This window comes from Sander vitreus, chromosome 6, assembly GCF_031162955.1.
Source record: "Sander vitreus isolate 19-12246 chromosome 6, sanVit1, whole genome shotgun sequence".
Taxonomy (NCBI): Eukaryota; Metazoa; Chordata; class Actinopteri; order Perciformes; family Percidae; genus Sander; species Sander vitreus.
Genome location: NC_135860.1, coordinates 26,120,415 through 26,137,286, shown reverse-complemented (window position 1 = coordinate 26,137,286; position 16,872 = coordinate 26,120,415). Strand labels below are relative to the sequence as shown.

The following is a 16,872-nucleotide window of genomic DNA, read 5'->3' as shown; positions in this document are numbered from 1 at the left end:
TTACTTAAAATTCCATTTCCATGCAGCTATAAGGCAAAATGAAGACTGAAGAATACTTGAATCTGAATGTTTGAATGGTGTAAAGTGTCTGACCCTAACCCTAACCCTTCTGATGTAGCATTCTCATGTCTATTCTAATTACAGCTGAATGGCCTGCACATTTCAGCTAGCCATCACTTATCACACACACACACACACACACACACACAAACACACACACACACACACACACACACTATGCTTGCTCCGCGCTTGTCTCTGTTCTTCTTTCTATTGACAATTGTGCTACTATGATGTATAAAGTTGGCAGTCGGAATTTGGACAAGCTATGTGAACTCACGCACCGGGGCAGTATTATGGCGTCCCCGCTTGGTTCTCTGTGAATAAACAAAGCCGGCATAATGGCAGACCTTCATATCGGCGCTACTGTGGAATCTCTGTGTCAAATGGTCTTTTGTAATCCTATGTATGTTGACCTTCAGCTACAACTGATGGCATTGTGTTTTTTCAGATGTTGTTATTCCAGTCCCCTCAACGTCAACTGAATTATTTACCTTAAATGAGAACAAAGACAATCAAGGATCCCTTCTCTCTGAGTGTGGAAGAGTCTCACTCCCAATGACTGTCTTTAAACACAAACAAATAGGAAAAGCACTGCCGCTGCATCTCATTGGCTAGTCTAGTTATGCAGCAAGTTCCCTTCTCATGCTTGTTTTCAAAGTCAAGTTAATCCGGTGACTCCACAATAGTATTGTATCCAGTATTCTAATGTTCAGAATGAAAATGTTACCTTGTACTGCTTCTTAGACTGACAACATGGCTACTAAGGCAGAGCAGCCACTCCAATGGGCCTGCCAAAAACAAGGAACTGAGCTGAAGCCCTGTTTGAATGCTCTGTAATCTGCAGCCCACTTCTGAAACCCTGACACGCTGCTGTACAAACTGCAGAAAGCAAAAACCAGATCACATTATTTGAAAAAAATTTAAAAAGGTGCAAATTTCAACCACCTCGAGTCAGCACTGTAGAGAGCGACTTGTCTCCCACAGCCCTCTGCTCTCACAGAAACCCCGGCAGTCACTAAATGTCTCTCTGTGGCACCGGAGTCACTGCTCCTCATCCTACCCAGCACTGCCAAGCACCACCAGCCTCTACACAAGTAACGCCAGCTGCCGGAATAATGTCCCAGCAACATCTCACAGCCAAATTCCTACCCCAACATTTGGACTATGCCAGAGTCAGATCCAAGTCTGTGAGCCAGAGAAGGGGGAGACAGAGGCATGGCACAATGCACACAGAGAAGCAGATGGAATAAACTAAGCTGAGAGAAGCCCCATCTAGGAGGCGGAGAAGGGCACAGTCCACAGCATCATCCCAGCGCCACGTTTGGGGCCGCAGCCAAAATGTGGAATAACCAAATATTAGCCTCCTTCTAATGAGAACTCCTTCAAACAGCTCGAACTCCAGACGAAGGCTTTGGAAGCCTTCCAAAGCCCTAGCACCAGCCTTATCCAGGCATATCCCACAATGCAACGCAAAAGCTGTGCGTCTTGGAAAACAATGAGGCCATAGAGTGGAGCATGATCTGGCAGGTTCCTGCTCTGTGCTGGCTGTTTGTATACTGTACCGCTGTGTGCTTTGACAAAAACTCTGCCCAGGTTCAGCACCAACACAACCCTCCCAACCAGTGGTGGAAGAGGTATTTAGAGCCAGTACTTAAGTAAAAGTACTAATACCACACTGTAAAAATACTTTGTTACAAGTTACAAGTCCTGTATTGAAAATGTTACTTAAGTAAAAGTATGTATAATCAGGATAATTTACTTAAAGTATCAACAGTAAAAGTACTCAATGCAGAAAAATCCTCACATTTTAGAAACTGGAAACGATAAAAACAGTTCTGTGTTTAATCAGCTGTATTTGTAGGCCGTTATATTGTTGGGTAGTTTAATTTATAACAAAACATCTAATTTTATGAACTACATGTGTTTTGTGTGCACACATCTTAATGTGTGAAGTAACTAGTAACTAAAGCTGTCAGATTGATTTAGTGCAGTAAAAAGTACAATATTTCTCTCAGAAATGTAGCGGAGTAGAAGTAGAAAGTGGCATGAAAAGAGAAGACTCAAGTAAAAGTACCTCAAATTTGTACTTGAGTAAATGTACTTAGTTACATTCCACCACTGCTACCAACCCTGTAACCAACCCAACCCCCACTGACTCAGTCAGCCCTGAGTCTATATCCACGACGTTCCACTTCCTGGATTGCAATCACAGTTGTCTTGGGTGGCGCTAAGACCTGGATGGAGCCCCGGTACTGCTGCAAAATAGTGTCGGGAAGGAACTTGTTTTGGTGGAACATGCATACTTTCAGAGATTGTTTTAGTCGTGCAACAGAAAACTCAGATTGGACCAACCTGATCTCACAGAATTCTGTGAAATGAACACGGCCCCTTAACTCAATATCTGTGATAGTTTCACGGAATCGCCGAAAATTCCATGACGGTCCCACGGACAACAAAAGCTTCTGGGAAAAAAATATGAAAAAAATAAGTGAACGTGATAAATAGACAGCTAAATGGAGAGCACAAGTTAATATATCATGTGTGCATTTGAGTGCAGATGACGGTTATGAATGGTCTTCCATAACATGAATTAATAAATATAAAATACATGGTATACACATAAGTTAATGTAAGTAGGTTTATTGGCAGCCACACAACTGCAAAGTGCGAACAAAATTTTGGCTGCTAATCCTTCAGTTTAGCTGAAGCCAACATATTTCTCATATGACTCATCCCATCCTTTCACGGTGTCCACCATATGACTGTTTGAGTGATGCTCAGATAATATGAATCCTGGAATATGCCTGATGTCTGTGTGACATTTTTTTTTATAACTCTGTTTGGATCAGACTTTTAATGATATCTGTCAAAAAGGAAATAGCTTTCCATCACTGCCCCATTTAAATGTACCCACAAGTATAGCATATTTATGGTAATATGGGAATAGAAATGATTCCGCAGCAAAGCTGTGGCTCTGAATAACTACTGTGTTTTGGAGCTGCAACAAACAAAGAGGCAACCTTGATGACTCAAGGGTCAGCCCGTTTGCCCAGACGTCTCCGGCTTTCCAACTTATGACAAAGAGATAAATGCAAAGATTACAGTCATGCATGAGTGTTTTTTTGAACCTGTTTCAATTTAGCAAGGCACACAATGAATCAGACAGCAGCTTAAGCAATTAACAAGGAAAGGCATTATGGTAATGAGAGTGTGGCGCTTGTAAGGTCACTCTCGTTGTGAATGTTAAGCCACGACTCAGGGCAGGTATTCTTCACCACCAAATTAATTGAAGGCAGTATAAAAGGAATGAGGTGCAGAATTAGTTTACCTGATTTGCCACACATAAACATGTTGTGGAAAGCAGAAAACAATGTCTGGGCCAAACCTCATGGGTTAATATAATAATTTTCAGGATATGATGCCGTGACACGATGCAGTTTGCGGCTGCAGGGAGAAAAGCTGGAGCTGGATAGTCTGCTGGGTGGGAAAAGACTATCAGGCAGGTGGTTGAGAATCAAAAAGCTACAGATATCATGATTACCTGAAGTGGCATATTGGCTGATAACGAATATCCGATCTAATAACAGTGCATTAAAAAAATTATTATACAGTATATTATTAGTTTTAAACAGCTGTATACTAGTAACTCTGTATGGTTGTGATATGATTGTTACTACTTAAGTAACCGTTCAACTTTATTTTTGTTTGACAGTCAGTCTTGCATACTCACTGATAGCAATGCCAGCATTTTAGGCAGTATTGGAGGCATCAGAAGAACAACTGTAGCTAGTAAGTGGACCATGAGTTAGAAATGATTTTGTGGAGCTATGATTTCCAAGGTCAAGAATAAACTTCCATACTCAGCAGAGCTGTGCTTTTAACTCATTTTAACATACAGTAGCACGGAACACTTTATTCTAAATCAATTCAGCAACCACATGCAATTTATAATAAAATGCATCCAGTGTAGCAAACATTCCAGCTGGAAAAAAGAAAAAGAAAAATCCCCATACAATTAAGACATTAAATTATTTGAAATATCTTATAATCATATAAGATTGCTTCGCATAGCTTTGAATACAGTATGTACCTCCTGATTTTGGTTAGTTGTCTATGTTCTGTAATGTTGCAAAGAGCATTTCCACACTGTTCCGTTTCACTGTTTCAAAACTTCAGCAGTGACTGGGAGGGTATTTTTGGGTTTTAGGGCACTGCTGGATTGTCATATTAAAATCAGGGGGTAGGTTAATTCCACATACTTCAGCAACAGAAGACGTTTCGCAAAACCTTGCTATACAGTTAACAATACTACTGATTCTGAGTCAGCAATTAACAAGTAAAAAACTGACTTTGACACAATTAAAGACAAAATCCACTGGCATATAAGCTACTTATCTCTCCATATAACTACAGGGATTAGTGCTTGCTCACAGAAAGTGAGAGAGCTAAATTAATTTGCACATTGTCGCAAATTGGCTGGTACAGGAATTTTAGTGATAGGCCTATATGTGGTATCTGAAATTTACTGTGTATACTAGGCTACTTAGTGAACTATAATTACCGTCCCCCATTGAATTTGAGTTTCTGAATTCTGAGTATGAAATGTATGCTCTCTATAAAGATTCCTTTAAATAATAATAATACTAATAATAATAATAATAATAATAATAATACATTTTATTTATAGTGCTTTACATGGTACTGTCTTTACAAAGACACTTTACAGTAAAACCAGCATATTTAGCACATTAACAACAGATGAAGCAATGAAACCAACACATAAAACAAGCATATTAAAAGCAATTAAAACAATAAAACCAGTAACTCATCATCAGTGAGTGAAGTCTAACATCAGTGGAGAAATGTAAGACTGTTGTATGTGGAAGGCTAATCTGAAGAGGTGTGTTTTGATGAGTGATTTGAATGTGTCCAGGTCAGTACAGTCACGGATGTGCATGGGTAGGGAGTTCCAGAGGCAAAGGGCTGCAATGGTGAAAGCTCTGACACCCCAGGTACAGTGCTTGGTTCTGAGTGGTGGGGAGAGGAGGTTTACGTCAGAGGAGTGGAGGTTATGGGGGGGATTGTGGCAGTGGAGCAGGTCTGTGAGGTAGGAAGGAGCCTGGTTATGGAGGGCTTTGTGGGTGAGAAGGTGGACTTTAAACTGGATGCGGTTGGGGAACAGGGAGCCAGTGAAGGTTCTGAAGGACGGAAGTGATGTGGTCATGGGAATGGCTGTGGATGAGAAGGCGGGCAGCAGAGTTTTGGATGTATGAAGTTGATTTTGCAGATGAACCATAGAGGATGCTGTTGCAGTAGTCAATTCTAGAAGTGATGAAGGCGTAAATCCAAGATTCGGCAGCAGAGAAGGTGAGTGATGGGTGGAGACAGGCAATGTTTTTGAGGCGAAAGAAGACAGTTCTGGTTATTTGGTTTATGTGGTTTTCAAAAGTGAGGTTGCTGTCGAAGATCACTCCCAGGTTACGGATATGTAGGGACGGAGACAGGGTGGAGTTGTTGACAGGGAGACCGAAGTTATGGGTGTTCTTTGTGAGGGATTTCGGGCTGATGATAATTAAGTCGGATTTATTGTAGTTGAGTTGGATGAAGTTGGTTTGCATCCAGGTTTGACTATCAGTGAGGCAGTTGGTCAGGGTGGAGGATGTAGCTGTGGTGATGGATTTGGTGGAAATGTAGATCTGGACATCATCGGCGTAGAAGTGGAAGGGAAGACCATGTTTGCGTATGATATTTCCGATTGGTAAGATGTATAGGATGAAAAGGAGAGGACCAAGCACCAAACCTTGGGGGACGCCTTGTGACAGAGGAGCAACGGTGGAGGTGCAGTTGTTGATGTGTATGAACTGTTGTCTGTTGGTGAGATAGGAGCAGAGACAGGAGAGTGCGGTGCCAGTGATGTTGCAGTAGCTTTCCAGTCGGGACAGGAGGATGGAGTGGTTGATGGTGTCGAAGAAAGTTGAGCATGATGAGAATGGTGAGGTGGCCAGAGTCAGAGGAGAGGAGGAGGTCATTGGTGACTTTGAGGAAGGCTTTTTTAGTGCTATGTTGTGAGAGGAATCCAGATTGAAAAGGTTCAAACAGGCTATTGGAGGTGAGGTGGGTTTTGATTTGAGCAGCGACAACATGTTCCAGGATAAATGTAAAGGAAAACAGGAATGTCCATTGCGTGTACAGTACTACAATTCCACAATGCTATCCATTGCATTTTATGATGATGATGATGACAATGATGATGATGATAATGATGATTATGATTCATATATTGAAATCTCAATTTACTGCAAAAAACTGCTCAAGTTCTATAACATACAGTAGTGAGTAGTGGATGAGTGAAGGAGGGAGTGATTTCAGACACAGCCATAGTAAATAATGGGCTCTCGATCACAAACCGTTTAATACATTAACAGTTAATTTAATACATTTGTACCATCCATCCGTCGTATGACTTATTAAAAACAAAGTGTGGGAAATGAACATTTAGACTGTAGATTTAAGATTATTTCATGTATTGAGTTTGGTAAAGTGTACGGTTTGTTAGACATGTATTAACAGTCAACTGAGAGACAAAATTCTCAAAGGATCATGTTTTTCCTGACAAATAGTTAGGCTGTTATAACCACCAGAGGGCAGTTTCTTCTACATATCCAAGGGTATTGTGAAACAAATTAACATGACTTGTGATTTCAGGAAGGCCTCAGGAAATATATTGTATTGCTAGACTAAATCAACAATGTCATGAGTTTGGCATTTGTTCCTTTGTTTCACTTGAGGATATTCAAGGAAAAAGATTGTGAATGTCAGGAGAGGATTGCATTCAGATACCTTCCCTCATAAAGGCTTGATTGACCACACCAGTGACTTTGTGATTTTTAAAAGAACAAGGAGAATTTCTTTCTACGGAAAATTTTTGCGCAGTTGAAACTCCAGCAGAGGAGGGTTATGTAAAATTGAACGATGCAACACAGCTAGTATGATAGCAACCTCCATTTTGGACTCAAGAGTTCTACTCAATTAAAGGTTAGCACTGTCAAAATACTTTGCAATTGGTCAAAAAATGAATACGCATTTCAAGGTTCACTAAATTTGAAATGGAGCATTTGCGTAAGGTCCACAAGTGAAGCCAGTGATTGCAGTGTGAAATGACTGTTTTTAGGATGAAATGCAGGTGTGACCATGCCTTGAGACTAATGCCGACCTTACACCAAACAACTCTTCAAGCGATTTCACTGTCGCAGACTAATTTCCAAATTCGGAATGAAATCCTGAGAGTCTTGCTAGAGTTGGGGTGCGCTCCCGTCGTCTCAATCGTTTGATGTAAGGTGGTCATAAAACTCTGAGTCAGACTTTTTCCCGTCTCGACATTCCGACAAATTCAAACATTCATCTGCATGTACGGCAGAACAGAAAATCGGCAAACTTTCCCTCAAGTTACCAGCTAACGCTATGCCAGCTACCTTGGTTGAATCTTTCAAAACTAATCTAGTTGTAGTCTTGCAATGTGTGACCCTGCAAGATCTCCAGTCTTTACATATTATGACAGTCTTTAATGTTAGATGTGAGATGATTGTCTTTAGATGTGAGATGGTGTCAGACTTTAGTCTTTTCAAAGTCTTCTAGTGTATGGTAGGCATAACACACTGATTTTAAAGTCAGTTGCATGATCTTGCCTATGTCAGACAGGATAGCTCAAATGTTTGATTGCAATTGAGGCTATTTATTGCTGAACTAAATGCCATTTCAGAGTTTTTTTGCCAGCTGCCAAGAAACTCGCAACTTGTAGCCTAATTGTTTGCTTTAAATTTCAACATTGCAGCAACAATACATTTGCAACCTTGGCTGCAAATGTATTGTTGTTATTCTGCAATCAGTCATACTGTTCAGTTCAAACTGCAATTTTGACCACTAAATGTGAAACAATAGTGCTGAATGGAGAAGCAGTGTGAGAGAGTGAAGACCCTGGACTGCTCACTGCTCAGTGCAATCCGTCATGATCTGTGAGTTCATAAGTTACATCACATCAGCAGTTCACTACTTAAGCACACAAAACCGTAAATACAGCACACAAATTAAGCCGTTAATCAAACGTTTACGGAACCTTTCACCATGTCAATATGCATTAGCTGCTGACTGATTGCCATTTGTCTAATTAATCAATCCCCACCTTCGAACGCAAATGCCATTAATTCAGTGATGAGCAGGGTCACTGCACACTCCTCACACATAAATCTTCACCTGTCGCTGATCCAAAAATAACCGCCCAGCTCTGCTCGCCTGATGGCTCTCTACAGCACAGAATGGAGTAAAAGAGGTGAATATAAACACAAAGATGATGAGAGAGATATTTTATTTTTTTCCTATGCGGACTTAAGACATCAAATTGACTCCATGTAGCAGCTTATGCTGAAAGCTAGTAGATATAAAGGCACTCTCTGAGCTTTTTTGTGTTTGGAAAGGTACAGTTATTACACACACACAGTACATTTCAGGTCTCAAGTGGGAAAGAGTATTGATTGAGCCACAAATCCAACAAAAGGGGATTAAACAGAGTAACACTCACTCTCCAATATCAACCCAAAAACATGACTCAGCGAGATCTCGCTGTTTTAGAAAAAAAAGAAAAGGGAATGTGTTATTCCCCAGAGGTAAGCCACTGTTTTCAATCAGCAGCCAACATGTTGCCGCGGCCGCCGCCAGTGCTTTCCAACTGGAATCAGACCAAGTGGCTACATCGGCCCAACATTTAACACCTCAACAGTCGATCTGGGAATAAAACACAAGGACTCTGATTTCACTTCTGCCTTCCCTTCACCCACTTTCTGTCCTTCTTCTTTTTCTTCTCTTTTTTATTCATGCCCCTCATCTCATTTCTCCTATCTCCTCCATTACTTTCTTTTCCTTCCCATTTCCGTGTCTCTGGTGGGTTGACGTTTTTTTGGAAAGGTTCCAAGATAAGAGAGTGGTATGAAAGCGTGGAGGAATAGTTATTACAGGCGGTGTGCTGTGATCAGAGGGGTTTCAGATCCAGTGTTGGGTGTAACGCGTTACAAAGTAACAAAGTAACACGTTACAGTAACGTAACTACTTTTTTCGGGTAAAAAGTAGTGTAACGCGCTACTCCTGAAAATTTCAGAATCCAGTCTGCAGTGACACTTCAATGATAAACCATAAATTGGCTTTATGGTCAAAGATAGTTTTTGTATAATTAACTACAGTCTCTGCCAGAGACGCCTGCTTTTAAAAGTAATGTAAAAGTAACGAGTAAAATAAAAACTTACTTTCCATACGGGGTAACTAAGTAAAGTAACAGATTACTTTTTTTAAGAATTAACGAGTAACAAGCAAACACTACTTTTTAAAAGTAACTTCCCCAACACTGTTCAGATCACAGTGACAGAGACTGGTCTTATCACACCCAATCACAATTTAGGGCACCAAGGTTTTCCATTTGACTCCCTCAGGATGACTAGCAAGTTACAGTAAAAGATGCCACTGTACATCCATTCTAACAGGTCTATCATGTCCAGAACAATGCTTTATAGTGACTTTACGTCTGTAAAAACCAGCCAAAGCAGCAGAGAAAAAGTGGAGAAACACACTGGAAATTCACAAGTTCAAGTTTTGTGTCTCACTGCTTAACTACAGCAGGTAACAGTGTTTCAGTGAGCTTTACACTGATCCACTGACACCGCAAGCATCAGAGAACAGATACACTTCAATTTCTACAAATCAATATGTCTCTGAGAGCACACACTCAACAAGACCCTCCATTTGTTTATGCTTATGTTTTCCCCTCATGTCAGCTGGATGCAGCTGCAGCCACGATGCGCCATGCCCGTGACATTTTCTGTTGCGGTTTCAATGTCCACTGAAAGTGTTTCAGAGGCAGCGATTAAAAAATTATACCTCGAAGAGTAATTTGATACTCATACTTGATATTTACAGGTATTTTCAATCGATCAGCCAACTACTGGGCTAATACACAGGAGATATCGTTTTTTGTGACAAAAGATTTTAGATTCAGAACATAGTCTACATCATATTAACTGTAGTCTATATCGACAACGTTTCATTTCCGGGATTGTTCAGGTGCCGCTGGAAAATCCACTGGATGTCCCTCATTTCAGCCGGATGTCCTTCACCTTCCTCTTTCTTTGTGTTGGCATTCTAAACTCCGGTGGATTTATGAGGACTATGGTTAACTGCTCTTCAGATCTCTGCAGGGTAAATCCAGACAGCTAGCTAGACCATCTGAGTGGTCTAGCTATCTGTCCGATCTGTCCAATCTGAGTTTTCTGTTGCACGACTAAAACAACTTTTGAACGTACACCAAAACAAGTTCCTTCCCGAGGCTATTTTGCAAAGGTACCGTGGCTCCGTCCGGCGCATAGCGCCACCCAAAACCATTGTGATTGGTTTAAAGAAATGCCAATAAACCAGAGCATGTTTTTCTCCCATCCCAGAATGCTGAGTGGACTAGCCAGACCCTCCTCCGCCGCGCTGTGGAGGAAGGTCTAACAATGCAAGACTATATTCACCGTGAAAACTCAAGTAGCTTGCGTAAACTGAGTGGAGCTGCAACAACTTCTATAAAATACAGTGTATAAAGAAAAGAGAAGTGTGTCAGTCTTCATAAAGACGCTTCCTGTCTGAAGGACATCCACCAGTAGGATGGAAGTGGCTTGTGTCCAACAGCTACAACAGAGCCAGAATTTGACACAGCTGCATCCAGTTAAGTTACTGTAAGATAAGTTACTGTAAGGTAAGATGCCTTGTTCTTGTGCTGTTTCTAGCTGTTGTCATTATTTTTGATATTCGCTGTCTGAATGCAGTTTCTATGACGCGTATATAAACCAATTTCTTTGTGAGCTCCCGCTAAGATGAATAAACCCATAAGGCACACTGAAGCACAACAGGACTTGCTGTCAGTAACTGGAATAAACATTGCATGTACTGCTTTTGATGCAGCCACCAAATCTGTCCAATGAACAAGTTATCTGTCAGTTTACATGACTTGGTTCATTTGTGATAAGTTGGCATGAACACAGGTACCAATGTGTTACACTCTAAGAAATAAATCAGTAAAATAAAAAAATTACTGGCAGCTCATTACTCACTTTGTCCCGTAATTAAAAAACAGAAATTATGGTGTACCTTAAAACAGAACAATTTATGTTAAGAATTCTCACATACAAAGCTGCTCAGTCAGTAAACTTCTGAAAACGAAAAAAGCGACAAACGTCGTAAAAATCTCCCAAAAACCACCTCCGTGGTCGCCAAAAGTTGTCGGAGCACAAATTATGCAATTCAAAATCTAAATAAACAGAATCACGTTTTTTTCTTTGGTCCAGAACAAATGAACCGAACTACAGGTGTGAAAGTGACCTCAGAAGAAAAAAAAACATGGAGCGTGGAAGCAAATTCATGGATGTTATATGTTTTCATCAATGTTCCTAACTGACCAATGGGAAACAACCTCTGTTACACTGAGCATATAAATGCCATGTCATGGAAACTCATCTCTGCCAAAGTGGTCAGAGGGATTAATTAATTCACTCTTTATTTATTTTGTGCATGAGACTCACGGTCATGAAGCCGTCCAGTAGACCAGAGTCAGGTTTGGGTGGAGCCTGCAGTCGCTCCATGGACCATTTCTCGATGATGGAAGCCACCTGGCTGTTCTCAGTGTTGAGGATCCTGAAACCCGTCATGTTCACGCCACTGTAACGGTAGGGCTCCACGTCCAGCGCAAACAGATCCTGGAAAGAAGGAAAATACATCAGAGGTATGAGAGACAGACTGAGATTTCATTATTCAACAGCCATGCAGTGGAAAGTTTAACTTCATATTTAGTTACTAGCATCTTAGTTAACAAGAAACATGACACTTCAGTGACTACGTTTACATGCACACCAATATTCCACTATTATTCCGAATATGACAATATTCTGAATTTGATACAGGTCATGTAAACAGCATATTCCATTTAGATTTTCCGAATAAGGCCTTTTTCCGAATATAGCATTTTCCGATTAAGACGTGGGCTATGCCAGTATTATTCGGATTTTAGAGGCAATCTTTAGACACGTATACAGCGTATATATGCGTCTCAATCAGCCCTTTTACCCCAGTTTACGGCCTCTTGCCTGTTTAGGGCTTACGGTCAGCTCTGTGCGTTGCTATGGTTGCTGCACACAAACCAACCAGCCAACAGTTTGCAGGGCTGGTGACCCGATAAGAAGGAGAAACACAGCAACTTTTAAACATTATCAAATACTTGGATATCAACAGATTTGTGGATATGAGCAAACGCTGCTACGCCGACCTTTTTAAGAAGCTGGTTGAAGGAATGAAAGAGGGACGCACAACAAGTCCGCAACGGAATAAGGGCAAAAACCGGAATAAGGGCAAAAACCGGAATATTATGTGCATGTAAAGGTAGTCAGTGATAAGACATAATAACTTTTGACATAGCAAGGCTAGGGTCTTTGTACTAATGGCTGGATCATCTGGACTGAACTCTAGGTTGTTGAGCCATTTTATCAGTCAAAAACAATCGATTTCCAAATGCAACATAACAGGGAGGAGAGTAAAGATGGAAAGCTCCTAAAGCTTAGTTCCATATAAATGCACGGATTATTTCTTGTTTTGTCGTTATTGAAAAACAATATTGACCTCGTAGTTGAAAAAGGAGACTCATATGGAGTCCGTTCATTCGCATTCGGATATTGACTCGTTTTGACTGCCGAGGTGGTAGCAGCCGGAAACAACAAGACCTACGGTGAGTTGTTCAAAACCTTTCTTTTTAGTTAACTCTGGGTACACAAACAATGTTGTCAATGCTTTCGTTAAGGTGTAGAGCCCCTGGTGATACTTCGAGCAAAGTTTCATGTTGTGTCGAGCCTTCTTAGTGTTTTAAAAATAGCTATTTTGAGGCTAGCATAAAAGTGCCCCTAGCACTCCCATTCAAAAGGCCATTGGACCGAAAAACGAAAATACGGTAAATCTTAAAAGTGGCGATTCCGTCCTAAATATGCTTTTAAATGAAAGTTTGACTCACATGGTACATTCACAAAAAGACCCTAGGTTGTATTTTGGCGAGAGTTACGCTTTAAAGGACCAGTGTTAATGTCATCTAGCCTTGAGGTTGCAGTTTGCAACCAAGTGAATACCCCACCGCTCATCTCTTTTTCATCTGTTGTTTAGTCTTTATTGCTAAGCTAAGCTAACCAGGCCTGGACTCCAGCACTGTACTTTACAGATATGATATCCATCTTTTCATCTTACTCTCACCAATAAACGATGTAGTGTATATTTATATAACTATATTCTCAGAAAAATGTTGGCGTTATTTTGTCACTTATGGGGAGCAGTAGGCTAGTTGGAGCCGGTTACCTCCAGGATCTGTGCTAAGCAAGGCTAGCAGTGGGTGCCTCTGACAGAGTTACAACACGCACGGAGATGAGAAGGGTATGTATGGACTTATCTAACTCTGGGGGATACGGTGAATAAGCTAAAGTTCCAATAAGTCGGCGTGTTCCTTTAACACGAGTCAAGTGAAGAGAAAAATCTGGCAGGAAAGTAGCTGCCATATGTGGCCTCAGTATGGCTGGTTTGTTCACTCTGCTGGGAGAATTAGGCTGTCAGCACTGGATTCTGTCTGCCAAACACTACCGTACCTCCCCTGCCTCATTCATGTTTGTATTTTACTTTTCATCTTTCTGAAACCAACAGAGGGACATTTAATTATCTCACATTAATTGGGCCACGCCGAATGGTTGCAGACAGAAAAGTATGCACATTTAGATGTTTCATTTCAAAACAAAATTGATCCCTTTTAGGCGCCTTGATGAAAAGCGCAGACAGTGAAAAACAGAATTATTCAGTTTTCAAAGGAACTTGACATTAAAAAAAAAGTGAGACAAGGGGGAGGCAGAACACGCACGTGCACGCACGCACACACACACACACACACACACACACACACACAGTAATTTGTAATTTGATCCAAGGCAACACATGCAGCCTCTTCAGGATGAGAGTGGGATGTGACTTCACAAAGAGTTTTGTTTGAGTCAAATCTTTGACGTCGAACATGGCCTGCGAGCAAGTTCACAGTTAGGGAGCTCAGAATAATGCTCACTATGTAGAAGTGTGTTGCGTTGCAGTTTATTGTATGGACAGGGAAGGGGATTTTATCCCGAGATAACCAAAGGCAAGGTCACTTCTACAGCCACATAATATCAGAAGAGCTACAGACTATGAATTCAGCCTCTCACATTTAGGAGAAAAATAAATAGTGACACCATCTTCTGCCTCATCCACTCTTTTCTCTGCAGTCACTGCAGAGTAAATTGTATGAGGAAGATGAAGAGCATTAACTTTAGAAAAAAAGAAGTGGAAGTTGAAAAAAAGGGAGAAAATTATCTTGATGTCACAAAGTACCATGCTATTATTTTCTCAGGCTCTAGAAAACACATTAAAGGGAAAAAAAGGATTGATCAAAGGTAATACATATAAAATGAATAGCTGAGAAAATGAAGATTGAAGAGCAGCGTCATCTCGTTCTTTGTGCATGCAACAATGGGGATATGGAGCTCTGAGTTAGACCTGATGACAAAGCGACTGTGCAGCACAGCCACTTTCTCTACTTACCAGTGTGGTGAAGATATAGTGATAATACTCTGTCATCATCCCCATGGCGAGAGCCTAAGAAAGAGAGTGACAGAAGGAGGCAGCGAGAGAGAGAGAGAGAGAGAGAGAGATTGAGAGAGAGAGAGAGAGAGAGAGGGGGAGAGGGAGAGGGAGAGATTTATAAATGAATAGGGAGGCAGATACAATATTTTGTCATATTTTGCACACATGCACAAACACACAGCCATTTGTCTGTTTGTGTGGCTGTATTACTGGCTGTATTACCATGTAATGTGAAGAGGCATATATTCTGCTACACTGCTGCAGCCACAGGCTCAGAGATAAGAAACAAACACCCACCAAAAAGAAAAAAAAACAGCTAAATAAAGCAAAAGACAGAGCTCAGTCTCATCATGCATTTGGCACGTGTTGGGAAATATGGATGATAGTGCATGATTCTATAGACGTGGGACATCTGGGAAACGTATATAAGAAGTCTTCCTACAATAATGAAGTTCACGGTGGAGTTGCTGTGGGAGATTGTTTGGAAGCTACATGGTGTTTACTAGCCTAGAAATCTAGACGCACACTAGCAGCAGCAAATGTAATTTGCAGCCAGGGGGGGTCTAGCAACTCTCCGTTGGCTTGTGAGCTGGAAAAACCAAATTCTGGTCAGGCCAATCACATCGTGTATAAAGTCAGTGGGCGAGCTTTACATAAGGACGGCAGAGTTGCGACGGTTCCGCGTGAATTCCCTGCTACTTGAAAACAAAGAAGATGGCCGCTGCTGCTGGCGAACAGCGGTCTTTGGAATCGGCTTTAGCCACGACTCTGGACGACTTGGAGTTAAGCACTGAAGTCATTCTTAAAAAAGGAAGATGTGTTCGGAGTTTTGTCGACCGGATACGGCAAAAGTTTAATCTATCAACTAGCGTTGCTCTGGTTGGCTATGAGTGCAGAGGGAATTTGAAAGACAACCGTTTATCCCGCCCCTCGGATTGAGCCCTGCCAATGGTGAGTTCTCAGACCCAACATCTTGATGTGGGTCTGGCTTGTCAGGCTAGGTGTTTACAACATTTGGAGGGAAGAAAACAGCTAGTGAGGTGTGATACTTATGCTGTTGATTTGAATGTGTAAAAATATAAGCATGGTGTGTGATGATGCTTTCAGTGCTAAAGTTTGGAACAGACTTTATTGGCACTGTTAACGAGGGAAGGTGCAAGCAGCTGATCAACAGTTTAAAAACAGTAGTATGTAGAGCAACAATCAGTGGGCCAGCATTTCCGTTTTGCGTTATTTCACCACACAGATGGACATGTTAATGCAGCTCATTATCAATGTGGGAAGTAGTGTGTCCTCTATGTAGGGAAACGAAAAGCAAGGGTGTGGTGGAAAGGGTGGTGAATGGGTGTGTTGCACACTCAACTTTCATGCAGGGGACCATAATAAATGTTAAGACTTAGGACATACCATGCTGAGACTCACTAAACCAATATGAATCTAAGGCTATGTTTAGACGGAAACGATCTGAAGAGAAAACGCAAAAGTGGCGTTGCGTTCTCACTTTTTATTCCGCGTTTAGACGAGCGTTTTTTGGGGGGGAAATCTGCGTGCATATGGTGACGCAAAAGTGTGTGAAATTCGATGTAGTATGCACAACAGGCGGCTAGGTGGTAGTGTGAAGCACTGCCACACAACACCACCAAGTCCGCGCGCCTGCGTAGAACCTTCCTTCTACTTCTCTCGCTAGTAGCAAACAACAAAAGCTGATGAGGTGGAGTTATTGCTCTAAACAGTGCACACACATGGCACACACACACACGGCACACACACACACACACACACACACACACACACACACATGGCACACACACACACACACACACACACACACATGGCACACACACAGTGCGTTTTTACCCTTTAGACGGGAACGCGACTTTTTAAGATTTCCACTCTGGAGGGTGGTTTCACTTTTTTGCGTTTTTAAGCCCCAAAAACGCCGTCGCCATCTAAACGAAAGGCACATCTGATAAAATATTTTGTCGTTTTGTCGAGCGTATTCGTGTAAACAGGGCCTCAGATTAGGACTGTGTAGAAAGGATAATTACAGTTTTTGCCCATTGCTTACACACTAAAAACGAATGCTTAGACCAAAGC

The 16,872-nt window shown here is 41.4% G+C and overlaps 1 protein-coding gene across 2 annotated transcripts in view; it reads right to left on the bottom strand.

The window, feature by feature from the left end:
* Positions 1 to 16,872, bottom strand: part of grik2 (glutamate receptor, ionotropic, kainate 2) — a 283,934-nt gene that overhangs the window by 154,241 nt on the left and 112,821 nt on the right. For both annotated transcript variants that reach the window (XM_078251928.1, XM_078251929.1), the window contains exons 5-6: positions 14,734 to 14,787; positions 11,664 to 11,837 (exon numbers count right to left, since the gene is read on the bottom strand). In XM_078251928.1, coding sequence (XP_078108054.1) covers positions 11,664 to 11,837; positions 14,734 to 14,787 — 228 coding nt within the window. The remainder of the gene's footprint in view (positions 1 to 11,663; positions 11,838 to 14,733; positions 14,788 to 16,872) is intronic.